Raw genomic sequence first — 18,982 nt, 5'->3', positions numbered from 1 at the left:
TTGTAGCTACTTTTAAAGTCTGGCTTACATTATTTAATTTGTTTATTTTATTTTATTTTTTATTTATTACTTTATTTGAGTTGTTCATTACATAAAATAATATTCATAATTTCACCATGTCTTAATACAGACTAAATTTTATGAACGGTTTATTTCACTGTCCATTCTATCCCTGAGTGTGTTTTTCTTTTTTCTTTGTTGATCAACCAATCACAGCTTCTAAAATAATGAGTCATACCTAGCAACGGGGTCAACCACAAGATAAAAGTTTCTGTCATTTCCTTCCTCACAGTTGCTCTGAGAACTTTCCTAAATCACTCCTAAGCTCAGACTCCTGGCTAGAGGTTTTTAGGCTATGTTAGGAGCTTTCTGAGAGGATTCTCAGAATGTCTGTGCATACGGCCCCTGGTCTTTTTCTTACTTGAATTGAAAGCTTCCTCTGTGTTGAGTTGAAGCTTGAGTTTCACGACCACTGGGTCTGCTCCAATCCAGTCCAGATTCAGGATCCAGCTCAGTGGCCTTGTGGTCTAAGTGTCCGCCCTGAGACTGGAAGGTCGTGAGTTCGATCCCCGGCCGAGTCATACCAAAGACTATAATAATGGGACCCATTTGCCTCCCTGCTTGGCACTCAGCATCAAAGGGTTGGAATTGGGGGGTTAGATCATGCCGCTCACTGCTCCCCCAGGGGATGGGTCAAATGTGGAGAACAAATTTCACACATTGTGGGACTTTACCTTTTTGTCAGTTTAGATCCACATTAGGTACTGTATTGCAACAGTATTGTATTTATTTGACCTTTATTTAACCAGGTAAAACCAATTGAGAACCAGTTCTCATTGACAATGATGACCTGGCCAATAGGCTTCAGCAAGAGTATATCAAATAAAAACAAACACAAAAGAACACATACAGTCGTAGCTACATAAGAAACTGCAAAAGACAGAGCAGGTAGGCTGAATAGATTTAAAAAAAAATCATTAAATACTATGTGCATGTGTTTGGTGAGTGAAGGAAGCGATACAGGAAACCAAGTGTAGCTTTGACTTTTGCCTGAAGATTATTGATGTGTGTATGAGTGATGAGTCCAACCAGAGGCCAAGGTATTTGTAGGAGCTGACCAACTCACAGCGATGTCATTCATTCACAAATGACATCACTGGTCCACAACTTAACTCAAATCAACTCTCAATAATGGTTAGACTTTTTTCATCAATCTGCTGTACCAGCAGTCGGCTCATTTATGTTCTTAGCTCTTCTTATTAATAATAATAATTTGTTTTTATACTGTTTTATCAGCCGTATCAGCCGCTGGCTCATCCCGTTCTTAAGTTATTAGTGTCGTTTTATTTTATTTTATCAGCCGCACCAGACGTATGCTCTTTTATATTGGCTCATCTTATGTCTAAATGTTGTTATATCCTGTTTATTTATGACATTGTACGTATGGTTTGCACTTCTATGTTTTTATGTTTCAAGCCTCTATGCCTGCTGTAATCCAATTTGCCCTTTGGGACATTAATAAACTACTTGAACTTGACTAATTCAATGCCTGCAAAACGGTTTACAGTTTTCGGATACGTGATATGTGAGATGACATGCAAAATAATTCTGCTTTTAACTAAAATGTTTTTTTGACACATAGTTTTAGTTTTTAGTTTAGATTAGATTTATTTAACTCTAATAACCTTGCCCCCTACAGTATTTCTATGATGACTTCACTGACAGAGACCCAAAACAGCCCAAGACCCAAGACAGCCAATCACAGTTTCATGAAACATGACATCATCCATAGCATACGGGGTCAACCCCGCCCTTCCTCTTAGCTTAAGCGTTGGTCTCAGCAGCTTTGTGAACAGGTTTTAAGACGACACTCTTTGCTAAGAACTCTTAGTGCTATTTAGGAGTCTTCCAAGTGGTAATATCAAATGTTTTGTGAATACAGACCCAGGTCCAGACTCCAGGTCCGTGTTTTGTGAATACGGGTCCAGAACCAGATTCCAGGTCCGTCATGCTGAGCTCTGTTCTGCTGTGCTGGGCTTGCAGCCTCTCCTCCGCTCTGGTCCATGACACCCTGCTGGAGGACAGTCTGCGGTACTCCCAGCCCTACCTCTCCAACATGGGTCAGCACGCACAGCACTCTCTGTTTTTTTATTTCCTCTCAGTTTTTGTCATTTTTGTTTTTTTCATCAGGTTTTGTCTTTTTTGTATTCTTTTGTCATTTTCAGCCAGTTTGTGTCATTTTCTGCAGTTTGATCAGTTTTTGTAAATTTCTAATCAGTATTTGTCAGTTTTTGTTCTTTTTTGTCAGTACTTTGTCATTTTTGTCAGTATTTTATATTATTTTCTGTTTTTGTCTTTTGACTTTTTTTTTTTTTTTTTTTTTTTTAAACAGTTTTTCCAGTTTCTATCATTGTTGTATTATTTTGTCATTTTCTGTCAGTTTTGTCAGTTGTTCATTTTTGTCCATTTTGTAGTTTTTTTGTAGTCAATTTTTGTAATTTTTCAGTTCTTGTCAGTTTTTATGTCAGAAAGTACAGTAACTTTTCCATGACTATCTAAACAGATAGTCTGCTTTTCTGATCCTTGCAGATGATTTGATCTGGGATTTGAGCCTCATCCCGCCCACTGCTCTGATGAGAGAAACTTTCCTCATACAGTTTTAAACAAAACAATGTCTCCTGCCCTGTGTGTGTGTGTGTGCGTGTGTGTGTGTGTGTGTGTGTGTGTGTGTGTGTGTGTGTGTGGTGCTCCGCAGATGTCCAGGCGCCCCCCCGGCCTGCCCCCCTGCTGCCTGCAGATGACCTGGAGGAACACTTCAGGGTGGAGGCAGTGGCGTATGATGAGGTACACGCGCGCACACACACACGCACGGACGCACGCGCGCGCTCTCATGGTTCTGGTGTTGAGACTACAGTATCACCAACCAATCCTGTTGTTCAGTGGGACGGCAGGATCCGGCACAAATTAATCCCTGCTATTGGCATAACAAATAGTAACCCTGGTGGTATGAACCCTCGTCCGACCCACCTCTCCACCCATGGGTTAACCCAGTGATACTCAACTTGCGGCCTGGGGGGCCAGAAGCGGCCCGCGATAGGGTGCCAAGTGGCCCCCCAACCCTTTTCAAATTCCCATTGAAAACGTTAAATAAATTTTGACTGAGCTCCAGCTAAATTGTCAAATCATAGCTCCTGTATATTCAGTATAAGGTATCTATCTGCAGCCTGTCTGTCTGTCTGTCTGTCTGTGTGCAGGAGGTCTCTGAGGACGTAGCAGAGGCCTTGCAGCTTCAGGGCCGGGCGTTGCGTTCTCCTCGCCGCTGCGTCCCTCACCAGCAGTCGTGCCTGGGCCAGGCGCTGTCCTGCTGTGACCCGTGTGACACCTGCTACTGCCGCTTCTTCAACGCCATCTGCTACTGCCGCCGTGTCGGTCAGGCCTGCGGCCACAGACCACGTGCCTAGCCGCACGCAAATGTGACGAGAAATACAAAACCAACGTCTCACTACCCGCTTTTATCCAGACACAGAGATACAGAAGATACATCGTGTCGTGAAAAGATTGGCATCCGCCCCAGTTTCTTCCGGGATTCTTTGTGTCATTAATGTCTTTTGATTGAAATAAAAAAAATCTAATTAGACTTTAATGTGCAATAATGTTTGAGGCAATTAAAGGGGAGGTTTTCATTTCCTCTCTGGTCTGTAAGCCTGTATACAAATATGGATGTAGTCGACAACCATTGGTTTGTGGACTCCCGTTTAGAAGTCTCAAGTTTGAAATGTTCACTGTCGCCATCTTGGTTTTTTGGAGCCAGAAGTGACCATATTTGGACAAGAAGAGCCACAGCATCACCAGCTATTGGTCCATTATCTGCGAGCTGCCTGATCACAGGGCAGGCGACCTGTCAATCACGCCTCAAAGCATAGTCTGCTTTATTCTCTATTTGACTCTAAACTCTTTGCAGATGTGACAGAGTGAGAGAAATATAGCCTACCTACGGTATGTATGCAGATGTGTCAGAGAGAGGGTGAGTGAGTGAGAGTTAGCCTACTGGTCAGTGCGAAACAGGAAGACATTGTTAAACTCAGTGGTGGAAAGTAACTAAGTACATTTACTCAAATACTGTACTTAAGTACAAATTTGAGGTACTTACAGTATACTTTATTGGAGCATTCTTTTTCTGCTACTTTATCCTCCTGGGAATGGAAGAAAAAAATTGTCTTCCATCTTCTGCTCTACCAAATTTCAAAGGCAAATATTGTACTTTTTACTCCTTTGCAGATTCAGTACATAATATAATCAATAAATAAATGATATTATTACATCAATAACGCTTTATTGGTCCCCAATGGGAAATTCACAAGCTGCCCATGCAGCAGTATCTAAAGTAATATCTAAAATATATATAAATAAATTACAATTAGCTCCACATTTACCAGCTGCAACATCAAAGTGATGTACACAATATAGATCAAGAATTCATATCCAATAACATCATATATAATTCTGAAATGGGCCATTCTTCATAATGAGTACACCAGGTACTGTTAAAAATAGGAGTGCTATAGTTACTGTATTTTACCACTAGAGGACAGTCATCTCTATGTGCTTCTATCTGTATTACTGTTAACATGTTAGTTTTGCTGTCAGTAAGAATATAATAATATATTATTTTAACCAGCTGACAAGGTGGATTTCATTCAACAAGAAGCCTGGTGTCGGAGGAGGTCAGATAGTCCTGAGGTTAGATCAATGGTGTCCAAACTTTTTGAATGGGGCCAGATTAGATCATGTGAAAACACCTGGGGGCCAGCTGCTTCTCACAACATATGGGTCAAAAATAATAATAATCACATACATACGCGTGAAGGACTGAGGAAGGACCTCTGTGGTACGCGTGCTACCAGGTGAGCCACCAGGATGCACGACACAATGAGATTTTTGATCAATAACCATCAGTAATGTGGATATAGTGTAATGACTAAAGCTTCTGGCATACTCTTCGCGCCCAGCCAAGCGCATAGGGCGCGCGGCGATTATGACGTCATCGCACGGGGCGTGTCGGGGGGCGAGGCCTGAGCGCAGCGCGGCGCGTCCATGGAGATTTTTCTATCAGCGCGTCGGGTTTTGCTGCCTGTGCCTGTGAGATCTCCGTGGTAGGCTATCAGCGGATATCTGCTGTGATTGAGTCCTCACCGTCGTAAAGTCGCCTTTGAAGAATGACGTTGGATTATAACGAACTAGTTAGCCTTCCCAAATGTTGAGGGTCGTTTTTTATAATTTAATACATAGAATTGGGAATGTTACATTCAATTTCATTCAGACTGCCTGGCGCCTGGAGCTGCGCACTGAGTATGTTCTGTTTTGGCCCGCGCAGAGTGCGCGCGCCCTCCTCGGAGCCCCGCCTCCAGCGCGTGCGCGAAGAGTATGCCAGAAGCTTAAGTGTTACCCACTTAGTCATAAGGCAAATAATAGCACAGTTAACAGTAACACAACTTACTTTACTGTAATGCAGCCTTTCAAACCAGGAAAAGGCTACACTTAGCCATTATGGTATTACCATATCCAAACATTATTAAAAAAAAAGTTTATTTAAAGACCCCCTGAAGTCAAAAGTGTGTTTTTCTTCATGTTCCTTCAGGTGGATGTCTGAGCTTCACTGTGCAGAATGTCGCCTGTGCAGAGTTTGACACTAGAAGGCTGTTTTCACAATCGCCTGCAGAAAGCGGAAAGTGAGCTCACTGAAAAGGCGATTTTGAACGAGCATGATTCGTGACATCACACGAATACGGGAGCCAATCCCTGTCCAGTATTCAGCAGTTAAAGCCCCAACACATTCTCACTCCCAACTCGTCATATATTGCTGCAGATCGGTCAGGAACCCTGAAAGCCCGTGTTGTATGCTGTGATTGGCTAGTTAGGTTCTAGATAACCCCCAATTGGTAGCTTTGGATTTTAAAATTAGGGAGAAGGAGAGGAAGTCATCTTAAGGATATTAACAAGATAATTAACACTTTTGTGTGGGGAAAAACCATCAGACACAAATTATTATTCAAAGTAGAGTGTTTTATATACATTTTGAAACGTGACTTGAGGGGGTCTTTAAAGAAAGAGAGCAAATCTCACGAGAATGATCATGCCATACTGGCTGTCCACACGCTGCTATAATGTCAATCTGTCTGACACTTGACAGCTAACAGTAGCTACTGTCTTGTATGAGATGATGCCAGGGGAGTTGGGTTCAGCAGTCCTTCCTCTCTGCAGCTATAGAGAAGAGTTCCTCTGTCTGGATCAGGCCTTTTTTGTACAGACTGAGTTTAGTCCTCAGTCTCTCCTTCTCTGGGTTTTCTACCACACCCATATCAGCTGAAACACACAAAACACAACTGATGACTAGGAGTTCATTATCCCACTTATGCCATCATTGGTCATTTGCCAACAACATAAAATAAAAAGCATTCACAATTTCTTGTGTGCACGTTAAGCAATCAAAATCTAAGGTTTTTCATAATCCATAACTCTGTTTAACTAGCAACACCTGGGAAACCGACTAATACCTGGAACAATCTTATGTCAGCTTCTCTGCAATGGAAACGTTGTTTGCTGTTCCAGTTAATAGGATGAACCTTGGATACGAGCTGGTATGATGCAGGGAAGCTATAGTCCGCTCAGCTCATACAAGCTGAGGTAGCGAGTTGAATAACGTTAGCTGTGCCGTTTGATTAAACAGCTGTGCAGGTTGGGTAGTGGATGAATTTAGAACATGTGATTAAACTTGAGCCGGACTACGTGTGCGTTAAACGGTTTTAACGCACACCTGCCGGCCAATCAAAAACGAGCATTTACCCAGACCAAAAGAAAAATAAGAACACATTCATGCATGGGGCCCAGTGTGAGTGCATGACAACAATGATCCTAATCAGAGCATGACATCACACAATGTGTTCTAATCAGAGCATGACATCACACAATGTGTTTCTAATCAGAGCATGACATCACACAATGTGTTTCTAATCAGAGCATGACATCACACAATGTGTTCTAATCAGAGCGTGACATCACACAATGTGTTCTAATCAGAGCGTGACATCACACAATGTGTTCTAATCAGAGCATGACATCACACAATGTGTTCTAATCAGAGCGTGACATCACACAATGTGTTCTAATTAGTAGGGGGAATTAAGGGGAAAAAATGGCCAAATCGTTACGCGGTGGATACAAGCACCAAATTTGGTACACACATTCTTTAGGGTGTATCTCACCATCTCAGAAGGGGTGCCCAAAAATTCGGACCCATTAAATGCTTTTTAAAAGGGAAAATCCAAAATGGCCACCAGAAATGACGCGTGATTCCAAGAGGTGATATAATTCTGACATTTTAACTTAATGTGCTAATTATAGATTTTACATTTATAGTAAATAGACGAATAATAAAGGATTTGGCCAAAGCCACCAAAGAAACATGTGTTAAATATGTTTTAAATGCCTTTAAACACAAAAAATAGGCTTAAAATGTACTCCGAAAGACATGACCTTCCACATTAATCCTTCTCTGAGTGATATATTGTTAATGTTATACATCATTGTTTTTAAAAACTTTTAATAGGCCCTATGAATGATTATCTATAGATAATATATTGTGACAACTTCATATGACCATAGATCAAGCCCTCTAGTGGGTCACAGGCAAGACATGGCAGGTGACTAGGGTAAAAAAAATAACTAACAGCTATCACAATGAAACTTCTCCAGTTGATTACTTACATTAAGACTAAGATTTTTTGTATTACAAGTTTTCTGAAATTATATGTTTAAATATGCAAATTAGGCAAATCTAATTTGCATTAATTTGCACACATTTCAGGGACATAAATGCGACTAAAGGTATACATGTGCTTTCATCAGGTGCTCTAGCCACAATGCCAGACTGTGACCATGAGGAGGCAGACACTAGAGTATGCATCCATCTGAAAGATGCGCTACAAAAGGGTGCACAGACAATCGTAATTCGAACTGTGGATACGGATATCATAGTGATTCTCGTGGGTCTGTTTGGACAGCTAATTGAAGAGTACCCAAATATAGGCCTCTGGGTTGCTTTTGGTATGGGGAAAAACTTCCAAGAAATATGCATCAACACAATTTTCAACAAGCTGGGGAGGAAAATTAGTTTGGCTCTACCGGGATTCCACTCATTCACAGGCTGTGATACAACTTCGCAGTTCCAGGGAAAAGGCAAAAAGACAGCCTGGGCTGCATGGAAATCATTTCCAGAAGTGACAAATGCCTTCACTGCTATGATGGTTAATCCTTTTGAAGCACTTAGCCAGGAATCAAACAGTTTTGCAGTGCTAGAAAGATACACCTGTGTTCTGTATGACAAGACAACTGACATTGAAAATGTCAATGAGCTAAGGAAGGACCTGTTCGCGCAAAAATGTCTCTCAATGGAAAACATTCCTCCCACACAGGCTGCGCTGCTACAACATTCAAATCGAGCAGTTTACCAATCTGGCATTTGGTCCAGAAGCCTGAAAGCTATGCAATCTCCATCTCCTGAAAGACATGGATGGATTAAAGTTGCTGATTCTTGGACACCTTTATGGACACTCTTGACAGAGGCTGCCAAAGTTTGTAGAGAACTCCTCAAGTGTGGCTGCAAAGCTGAGCCTCTCTGTTCGAGAAAATTTAGATGCCGGGATGCTGGGTTACCTTGCACAGCATTATGCCAATGTGCTGGTAATTGCGAAATAGCACACACATGAATAGTTACCAAACACTAATCACAAAAAACAGTAATAATCAAGAAGAAAATAAATAAGAAGACACGAGTGCAAAACAAAAAAGAAAATGCAGAGGGTAAAATAAGAATATGCAGAGTAAGATAAGATGCAGAGTAAAATAAATAAGAATATGCATAGAGTTAGTAAAATAAAGAAGATTCAAAGAATAAAGTATATAAAAAAGAATGCAGAAAGTAAAAATAAGATGATGTAGACTAGAGTGTAGGCTAAATGTAAACTGAAGGCAGACTGCAAAATAAGCCAGGAATGCAGACAGCAGTTTTCAACTGTTTAAAAAGCCATTTAAATTTTCTTCAACATGGCCCCTTCCTAAAAAGTTGAATAAACAAGCAAACAAAGAAAAAAAAATAAAGAAAATAACCCCTTCTATGATATAACAAGGAGCACTCAATGTACGTACCAAATAATACGCTTTATGACATCCCTTTATGATGTCATCTTTTGTGTCAACTGGGGCCATTTAGAATTTAGCCAAAAACTCACTTCCTGTTTAAAACTTTTTGGCCACCCCTTGTAGGATGTGTTAATTAAGATCACCCACGAGACATTTGTATAACATTTTATGCCTTTATGAGATTCTTTAGGCTTTTTGAGTCAATCGCCAACACTGTAGGCGGACCATTTTCAATTGTGTCAATAATTCACTTCCTGTATAAGATTTGTTTGGGCACCCATTCTAGGCTATCTCAGGATGACCCAAGGGACATGTGTTCCAAATTCTATGCTTTTTGGAGATTATTTTGGTGTCTTTTGAGTCAACGGCCAACAGTTTAGGTGGCCATTTTGAATTTTGTCAATAACTCACTTCCTGTTTAAGATTTTTTTGGGCACCCCTTCTAGGATGTTTTAGGATGACCCAAGGGACATATGTGCCAAATGTTATGCCTTTATGAGATTCTTTAGCCTTTTTGAGTCAATCGCCAACACTGTAGGTGGCCATTTTCAATTTTGCCAATAATTCACTTCCTGTTTAATATTTTCCGGGCACCCCTTCTAGGATGTCTTAGGATGACCCAAAGGACATGTGTTCCAAATTTTATGCTTTTTGGAGATTCTTTTGGTGTCTTTTGAGTCAACGGTCAACAGTTTAGGTGGCCATTTTGAATTTTGTACATAACTCACTTCCTGTTTAAGATTTTTTTGGGCACCCCTTCTAGGATGTTTTAGGATGACCTAAGGGACATATGTGCCAAATTTCATGCTTGTATCCACCGCGTAACGATTTTTCCCTTAATTCCCCCTACTAAATCAGAACATGACATCACACAATGTGTTCTAATCAGAGGATGACATCACACAATGTGAAACCAGAGGCACTTTGCAAATATTTCCATGTCAACATACGTGTCTTTACATGAACTTTGTATCTAATCTGTAACAAAGTGCATCACAACACAAACTTGTGCCAAGATCAGACTGGTGGTACAGCAGTTATAGCCTTTGAAAGTTTGACATTTTGACCTTTAATAATAGCACCTTCATCATGCCAATCAGTGCTCAAATGTATCATGCAAACAGTTTTAGCTCCAGTAAATCAGACCAGTGGTGTCTGAGATTATAAATTGGGTTAAACATTGGATCTTCAATTAGAGCATTGGATCAATCTGTGTCATTTGTAAGGATAGCTGGATCATCGACATCTGATCAGTGTTCATGTGAATGATGGTGGAAACAGAGAAATGATGCTTCTCTATTAAAAGCTACTGGACATGTGTGTGCTGGTCTGGACATGTGTGTGCTGGTCTGGACATGTGTGTGCTGGTCTGGACATGTGTGTGCTGGTCTGGGAGAACCCTTCACATGTCTCTGCTGCACATTGTTGGCAATGAGCCAAAGAAGGTTGAAAAAGAGGTTTTCCGGTATTTTGAGATTTTGAGTGATTTTGGTTACATCATGGTGAAAAATGTATAAAATATAGGTCCTTTCTGTGTGGAGTTTGCATGTTCTCCCCGTGTCCGTGTGGGTTTTCTCCGGGTGCTCCGGTTTCCTCCCACCATCAAAGAAAGATATGTATGTTAGGGTTAATACTCCTGTCAGTGCCCCTGGCCAAGGTACTGGCAAAAAGAACTGGAGTTGGTCCCCGGGCGCTGCACAGTGGCTGCCCACTGCTCCTAGTTCTAGGAAGGTTCCTAGTAGAGGATGGGTCAAATGCAGAGGATGAATTTCCCCCAAGGGGATAAATAAAGGATAACTTAACTTAACTTAACTTAAATGATATGTTGTGGAATGTTTCATAACAGATACACATAACTTTTGATCTGAGTGAGCTATCTCAGTCATTCAAAAAGCTATACTGTATATACAGTAGGAGAGGGGTTCAAATTTATGGCAATATCAAAAGGATTAACATGTCAGATTTTCACCATGTGAAGGGTTTTTGCAGGCCACCTACACGTGAAGAAAACTCACAGTGAAGTGTGCCTGTGTGGTGGGAGGTGAAGAAGAAAACTCACAGTGAAGTGTGCCTGTGTGGTGGGAGGTGAAGCCGTTCGCCCTGCAGTCCTCACAGGTCTGTCCGTCCGCCTGGGCCGAGCAGCTGCACTGGACAGGCCAGCTGCTGTACAGGTCGAAGCCCACTGCCCCACCCTGACATTTCAGATTTGTTTATTTGCACTTTTTTTTTAAACAGAAACATGACACAAAATGTAAACAACAAAATAATGTGCAGGTAGAGACAGGAAAACATCGATGGGCTTATAGAGACACTGCGGAGCACGTCATCACGGGGGAAACAAAAACTCCCCCCCCAATCCTGGCGTTCTCCTATGTCGCATGCATGGTCGCGTGGTGCACACAAAGATCATATATACGGAAGATGACCACTCCAACTTACTTCCTTGACAGCTAGATCGACATTTTTCTTCTCGCCAATTCTCAATGGCTTCCTTGTTTTGCTCGGGAGTACAAAAAAACTTTAAGTGGTGATTTTTTACATTTGTTGTCTGCGCAGCCCACCACACAACAGCTTTTAGCTATGTTTAATTCAAGGAAAATGATGCTGGGGTTTGGAAGTGAATGGAGAGCTTTCCCCCGTGATGGGCGTGGCCTATTTCATGCAGTGTCTCTATGCAGGGTCTCTACCTCAGAAAACCAATCCTAATAATAATCTGCACAAAGCATACAACAGAGGTCAGCAACCTAGGGCACGGATGCCACCTGTGGCACACGAAGGGTTAACCAGTGGCACGGCAGCACACAGTAGCAATACAGTTGTTACATCAAAATGAGTGAGTAGACCGTTAGACAGTGTGAAGGGCAATGTGAAGTGTCTGTGGGCTATCTGTGACTCACCAGACCCGCCCCGCTGCTGAGGAAGGTCACCTCTGATTGGCTGTACTCACAGGGCGTGGCCTGGCCCGGGTGGGCTGGGGGGGGAACGGACAGCATGGGAAGTAACAAAGTAAGTATACAAATACTTCAATAGGATTTTCAGGTACCTGTATTTTACTCTGTACTTATTTTTCAGACAATGTTTTACTTTTAGATCCTACATTTTCACTCAAATATCTGTACTGTATACGCCTACATTTTCAAAACAGGCTAATTACTTTAGTTTTAATGCACAACAGACAAAAGCGATGTAACGCCGTTTGTCTCGTCTAAGCTTTCACGCATTATGTGCACCTTTTTTGTGTGGAAGAAAAACATCTCACACAAATTAGAAATCAATAATCAAAGTATAGTCTAATCTTTATACATCTTAAAACATGTTTGGAGGGGATCCTTTCATTTTAAGAGCCTGTACTTCTTTCTTTTTTTAACTTTTACTTGAGTAAACAAGCTGAATCAGTACTTCTACTTTTACCAGAGTCTTTCTTTACACAAGTAAGTGTACTTCTACTTAAGTAAAGAATGTGTGTACTTTTGCCATGTCTGCGGCCAGGGGAGCTGTACTGCTCATCATCCTCTACAGGTATGGAGGGTGAGGGGCGCGGCTCATCATGTAGACTGTGTGGTCCGTCGCTGGACATAGCTCCAGCATCCAGACTGTGGGGTCGGTCGCTGGACAGAACTCCATCATCCAGACTGTGGGGTTGGTCGCCAGGTGGGCTGGGCAGAGGAAGCAGCTGACTTAATTCGTGCAGTACCTGGGGAGATTTCTTAAATTGAGTTTTATGGCATTTATCTATCGTCCAGAGTGACTTCCTACGAGAGTAGAATAAGGTTCGATTCAGAGATCTGCAAAAATGACAAGCAGCTAAAAAAGAAATCATATGTTTACATGAGCAGCTGTCGCACAGCTGTCTGTCACTACCAGATCTGAGGTGCTGCACAATGTGAGTCGCACTGTCGCACTGTCGCGCTCAACCCGAGCTGAGTCTCGTTTTATGTGAGCTGCTTGCTTTGGTGAACATATTGGAAACCAAGTAGTATCCAGTTATGAAATTATCATCACTAGCTTTGGTGACCATATGATTGGAAATGAAGTAGTATCCAGTCATGGAATTACATCTATGACCACTTTATTATTACTTAAAGGTCTCATATCATGCTATTTTTAACTGTATAAAACATGTCTCATGGGTCTTTAAAACAAACTTATGAATTCCGTTGCAAAAAAGAAAGAAAAGAAAACTCAAATCCTGCCTCTGTGGGACTTCTCTATGAGGGGGGGGGGGGAATTATTATTACGAATGAGAATGCATTTCTCCATTGTTGAATTCAAGATTCATGATCTTGAATCTTGAATAATCATTATTTAATGTGTAATCAATTCATTTGTTAATTAGCCTATTGCAGACAGCCCTTCACTTTTCAGTTTCTGATTTCTGTGTGGTGCTGATGGACAGCTCCTTAAAAGAAGAAGTTATCTGAGAAAGCATGAATTTGGCCTCCGTACCGTTTACTGTTTATGGGCCGCGGACATTTTTGAGATTTTTAAGTGGGCCATGAGTAAGAAAAGTTTGGGAACCGCTGCTATAAACAACTTCACCGTTCATGACAAATGTACAGGGAGTGCATTTTTTATATAAGATTCTGATGACAGATCAGATAAACCCCGACTGCAACAATATTGCTAGCGTCATATTCTTTTAGCTCTGCAGTGCTCAGTCAAGCTGTTTCCTCTCTTCAGAGAGGGCAAGAGGTCTAACCTGCAACTTTTGACTCAATCTGGCTCTGCAGCTACTCTAGTATTGTCTCACAACAGAGTGACTAGCATAGTCCCTGAAGCCAACCATGGGTCCATGAACTAGGTACTGTCAGTCCAGCATCCACTTCCCTCAGCCTTTGGGAAATTACCGTTCCACAGATTTTGCACTGCACAACGCTGCTACTACTGCTGAATTTGATGAATATGGGCCAGAGTTAGCAGTTAGTCAGCCTTCCTGGTGGGCAGGACAAGAGGATCTTCACAAGTCACCAGGTGGCACTAAAGAGAGTACTGTGTTGGAAAGCTTAAGAGTAGTGAACCCTTTTTCAATACAATGGAAACGAAAGCCGCATCGCTTCACAAAGCCTCGTGTTGCCATAGCCACAGTATTATTTATAGCAGGGCTGGTTCTGGAATAGTTGGACTGGTTTATTCCCAGGTGAACTCACGGTCTCCATGTTGGGTCTTGCACGGTGGTAGCTAGCGGTGCTGTCTATGGCCAGGCGCAGCAGGCTGAGGGCCACAGCGGCTGGCCACTGGCCAGCTGCTGCATCCACAAACCGCAGACATGAATCCACTCCACCACTATCCTCCACCTCAGCAGCCAGCACATCCCTCTGAGAGACAGACAGAGAGGCAGCCAAGCAGACAGAAAGATGGACAGAGGCAGACAGACAGAGAGGCAGCCAAACAGACAGAAAGATAGACAGAGAAGCAGACAGACAGATAGAGAGATAAACAGACAGAGAGACAGACAAAACATGAGAAAGAGAGAGAGAGAGAGAGAGAGAGAGAGAGAGAGAGAGAGAGAGAGAGAGAGAGAGAGAGAGAGAGAGAGAGAGAGAGCATGTGGTCAAGTATGTACAGTACTTTTCCAAATTTCCCCAAGGGGACTAATAGAGTGATGTATTAGGGGACATTCACACCAAAAGCGTTTTTTTCCAGTCAGAACGCTATGAAAATCATGTTGAGAGCGCTTCCATTGTGCACAAAACACAGCACACGGAGCGTTTTTTTTGTGCTCCGTTTGTTTTCCCCTGTAGTCGCGCGCCGTACAGATCAGAACACAATGACCACAAGGACGGTACCAGCTAGTTTTGTCTGTTTGATGTTGTTCACTGTCAACATGAAAGCCAGATTACTGCCAATTCTGGCAGCAGCGGAGGTTGAAAATCCCTCTGGAGGAGAACAGGTAGGATGAGTGAAAAAGACGAGCAGGGCGCTTTTCCTCTAATGTTCAACTTTTTTCAGCTTAAAAACGCCCACAGCGCTCCTCAAAAAACAACAGACACCACCAGCGCTAAACGCCAGGTGCGTTCATTAAAATAGGAGCACGTTTAGCGCGTCCTTACATAGAGAATGAATTGCAGAAAGACGCTGGCAGCTCCAAAAACGCTTTTGGTCTGAATGTCCCCTTATGGTACTACTGTACATTACATAACACAAGGTTATCGTTGCAGCAACAGTATTATCGTGTGTAGCATTGATGACTCACCAGCAATGTATGTTTCGGTGTCTCCTCTATAACTTTGCGTCCTGTGACTATTTCCATAATAAGCTGAAAGCAGACAAAACGTAATCGATGAAACATGTCTGAACATGTTTTCTCTCAAATGATTCTATTAACATTTGCTCTAGTATTATGTTTGTGTACATATGTGTATAGTATGCCTATTTATATATACAAGATATATTTCATACATAATACTCTATATTCATACAAGCAATCAAGCCTATCAGTAACATCTGTACATACAGGAAGTAAGTGAACACATACATGTTATCCGTAGACTGTCCCATAGTTCTTACTCACAAGGGTCTACATACTTAATGTGTTGGACCTGTCACTTTGTCAGCAGCATATTTAGAAATTATAATAGGCTATATTCTTGTTGATTTTTATTCATTCATTTTCTACCTTTTTGCATATTTTCTCTTTCCTGCTGTATCCTATTAATAATTTTGCTGCTCTATCAACCCATTTTCTCCACAGGGATATATGACGTTTCGTGTAAAGTCATGTTAACTCATTTCAAATCACCATTCCAAAGCTGTAAACATCCAGGCTAAAGGACAGCTTGTCATGTCGGATGTACTCCTCGGGCAGGTATCCCAGGTTGGGATACCTGTGGGAGCTCGTATCCAGGGTGATGGTACATCTCTGATTGGCTGAAGGAGGCCGGAGACGGGCCAAACCAAAGTCAGACAGCTTGGGCTGTAGGCCTTCATCCAGGAGTATGTTAGCACTGTGTAAAGAAGCCAGGAGTATGTTAGCACTGTGTAAAGAAGCCAGGAGTATGTTAGCACTGTGTAAAAGAAGCCAGGAGTATGTTAGCACTGTGTAAAGGAGCCAGGAGTATGTTAGCACTGTGTAAAGAAGCCAGAGACACTCAGGAGTATGTTAGCACTGTGTAAAGAAGCCAGAGACACTCAGGAGTATGTTAGCACTGTGTAAAGAAGCCAGAGACACTCAGGAGTATGTTAGCACTGTGTAAAGAAGCCAGAGACACTCAGGAGTATGTTAGCACTGTGTAAAGAAGCCAGAGACACTCAGGAGTATGTTAGCACTGTGTAAAGAAGCCATAGACACTCAGGAGTATGTTAGTACTGTGTAAAGAAGCCAGAGCCACTCAGGAGTATGTTAGCACTGTGTAAAGAAGCCAGAGACACTCAGGAGTATGTTAGTACTGTGTAAAGAAGCCAGAGACACTCAGGAGTATGTTAGCACTGTGTAAAGAAGCCAGAGACACTCAGGAGTATGTTAGCACTGTGTAAAGAAGCCATAGACACTCAGGAGTATGTTAGCACTGTGTAAAGAAGCCATAGACACTCAGGAGTATGTTAGTACTGTGTAAAGAAGCCAGAGACACTCAGGAGTATGTTAGCACTGTGTAAAGAAGCCAGAGACACTCAGGAGTATGTTAGTACTGTGTAAAGAAGCCAGATACACTCAGGAGTATGTTAGCACTGTGTAAAGAAGCCAGAGACACTCAGGAGTATGTTAGTACTGTGTAAAGAAGCCAGAGACACTCAGGAGTATGTTAGCACTGTGTAAAGAAGCCAGGAGTATGTTAGCACTGTGTAAATATGCCAGAGACACTCAGGAGTATGTTAGCACTGTGTAAAGAAGCCATAGACACTCAGGAGTATGTTAGCACTGTGTAAAGAAGCCAGAGACACTCAGGAGTATGTTAGCACTGTGTAAATACGCCAGAGACACTCAGGAGTATGTTAGCACTGTGTAAATATGCCAGAGACACTCAGGAGTATGTTAGCACTGTGTAAATACGCCAGAGACACTCAGGAGTATGTTAGCACTGTGTAAATACGCCATAGACACTCAGGAGTATGTTAGCACTGTGTAAATACGCCAGAGACACTCAGGAGTACTGTGTAAAGATTAGTATGACTACAGGACAAGGCCTAAAGGCTGGCCCTACTCATTAGATACTTGATAGTAATATATTGCTAATTGTTTCAGTCTTAGCCACAAAACCAACTCTGGATGTGATCATTTTAACTCAAAAGAAATCTCAGTCTTTCTGATTAGGGGGCTTTGCTCTATATTTGAAGTGATGGTCTATATGTTTTCTATGTCAGCTGACTGCTTCCTGTTTCAGATTTCACATTGGTGGTATCCACAATGAGAGAGAGAGCTGTGTGTGTTTTGCTTGGTGGTACCTGGAGATGTTGCTGTGTGTGTTTTTCTTGGTGCTACCTGGAGATGTTGCTGTGTGTGTTTTGCTTGGTGGTACCTGGAGATGTTGCTGTGTGTGTTTTTCTTGGTGCTACCTGGAGATGTTGCTGTGTGTGTTTTGCTTGGTGGTACCTGGAGATGTTGCTGTGTGTGTTTTTCTTGGTGCTACCTGGAGATGTTGCTGTGTGTGTTTTGCTTGGTGCTACCTGGAGATGTTGCTGTGTGTGTTTTGCTTGGTGGTACCTGGAGATGTTGCCACAGATGACGGGGCTGGGCTGGGCTTCATGGAGGTGATGCAAGGCCTTTGCAGTACCCTTGATGATGTTGAGACGCTGCGGCCAGGACAGAGGAGGCTCAGCGCCCTGTACAATAACACTTCTAAATGAATGAAAAGAACTCAGTCCAAATTCAAAAGCCCTGGGAAAGTGGTACTGCTATCAAATAACGATCTTTTGCACATTCACTAGGAAGACCATCTTACACATCCTTACACATAAAAGGGCAAACCTATGTATGTCTCTCTGTTGCATTATCCTCTGACACCGCCCGCCTGACAGCATTCATAGCACGGGTTGCTTCAATGGGAATGTTCTATCACTGTGTAAACAGACATTGGTCTGGAATTCTCTAGTCTAGGATATGTAATATGTATTATATGTATACTGTGTGTTCTGCCCAGGCTGGGTATAACATATCACAGGCAAAAACACATTTTCTAATCAAGACAGATAAAAGGCAACAGACAATCTACCTTATGGTGTAATCTGTGGTAGAGGGATCCATTGGGTAGGTAGGGATAGACCAGACAGTAGTGACCCTTATCAGAGAAACAACCCAACAGGTCTAAGATGTTTGGATGCTGGTACCTGCAACAACACACACCAACACATGACATCCTGGATACAGACTACAAGGTACATAATAGAGGAGGCATTCTGGGAGAGAGGGGATTGTACATACAAATGATGGACTTCCATTTCTCTTCTGAACATATCCCACAGCTCCTTCCAGGAGGCCTTATTTACCTGGAGAACAACAGACATGTGACAAAATAACACATAGTGTACAGGGAGCCAGTCATTATGGCAAAATGAACCCCAATATAGTGATTCAATTTTGTATCGCTACATACCAAAGATCCTTTGAAGCTAAATACTGAGCAGCTACAGAGAACTTTTAACTGATTATGAAATAGTCTGAATATAATACTGATGCCTCACATCTTACCTACATCAGCAAATGAGACATTCGGCGATGAGATCGGCGTTTCTATATACAGTAGTGTTTCTAAATCTAAAGGAGACAGTGGGAGGAGCCTATATTCAGGAAATGTAAAGAAAAAGAAAACGATATAAAACCAAAAAGAGCATCCCAGCGAGGATTGAGAGC

At 42.1% G+C, this 18,982-nt stretch overlaps 2 protein-coding genes across 3 annotated transcripts in view; one reads left to right on the top strand and one right to left on the bottom strand.

Moving 5' to 3' along the window:
* The window catches only part of LOC310798692 (twinfilin-1-like), a gene marked incomplete at both ends in the record, with an annotated part of 27,533 nt that extends 24,072 nt beyond the window's left edge, over nt 1-3,461 (top strand). Inside the window, 3 exons of the mRNA XM_083661249.1 lie at nt 1,943-2,120; nt 2,798-2,844; nt 3,255-3,461. Of these exons, the coding sequence (XP_083517375.1) occupies nt 1,943-2,120; nt 2,798-2,844; nt 3,255-3,461 (432 nt within the window). The remainder of the gene's footprint in view (nt 1-1,942; nt 2,121-2,797; nt 2,845-3,254) is intronic.
* An 898-nt stretch (nt 3,462-4,359) lies between these two features.
* The window catches only part of irak3 (interleukin-1 receptor-associated kinase 3), a 33,676-nt gene continuing 19,053 nt past the window's right edge, over nt 4,360-18,982 (bottom strand). For both annotated transcript variants that reach the window (XM_083658435.1, XM_083658436.1), the window contains exons 6-15: nt 18,554-18,618; nt 18,345-18,459; nt 17,837-17,955; nt 15,938-16,142; nt 15,392-15,454; nt 14,346-14,513; nt 12,667-12,892; nt 12,096-12,169; nt 11,258-11,390; nt 4,360-6,363 (exon numbers count right to left, since the gene is read on the bottom strand). In XM_083658435.1, the coding sequence (XP_083514561.1) occupies nt 6,239-6,363; nt 11,258-11,390; nt 12,096-12,169; nt 12,667-12,892; nt 14,346-14,513; nt 15,392-15,454; nt 15,938-16,142; nt 17,837-17,955; nt 18,345-18,459; nt 18,554-18,618 (1,293 nt within the window). In that variant the 3' untranslated portion in view covers nt 4,360-6,238. The remainder of the gene's footprint in view (nt 6,364-11,257; nt 11,391-12,095; nt 12,170-12,666; nt 12,893-14,345; nt 14,514-15,391; nt 15,455-15,937; nt 16,143-17,836; nt 17,956-18,344; nt 18,460-18,553; nt 18,619-18,982) is intronic.

The sequence above is a fragment of the Poromitra crassiceps genome (genome assembly GCF_964638095.1).
Source record: "Poromitra crassiceps genome assembly, chromosome: 2".
In the NCBI taxonomy this organism is placed as follows: domain Eukaryota; kingdom Metazoa; phylum Chordata; class Actinopteri; order Beryciformes; family Melamphaidae; genus Poromitra; species Poromitra crassiceps.
The sequence above is the reverse complement of the archived record's forward strand: the minus strand, read 5'-3'. Positions and strand labels throughout refer to the sequence as shown.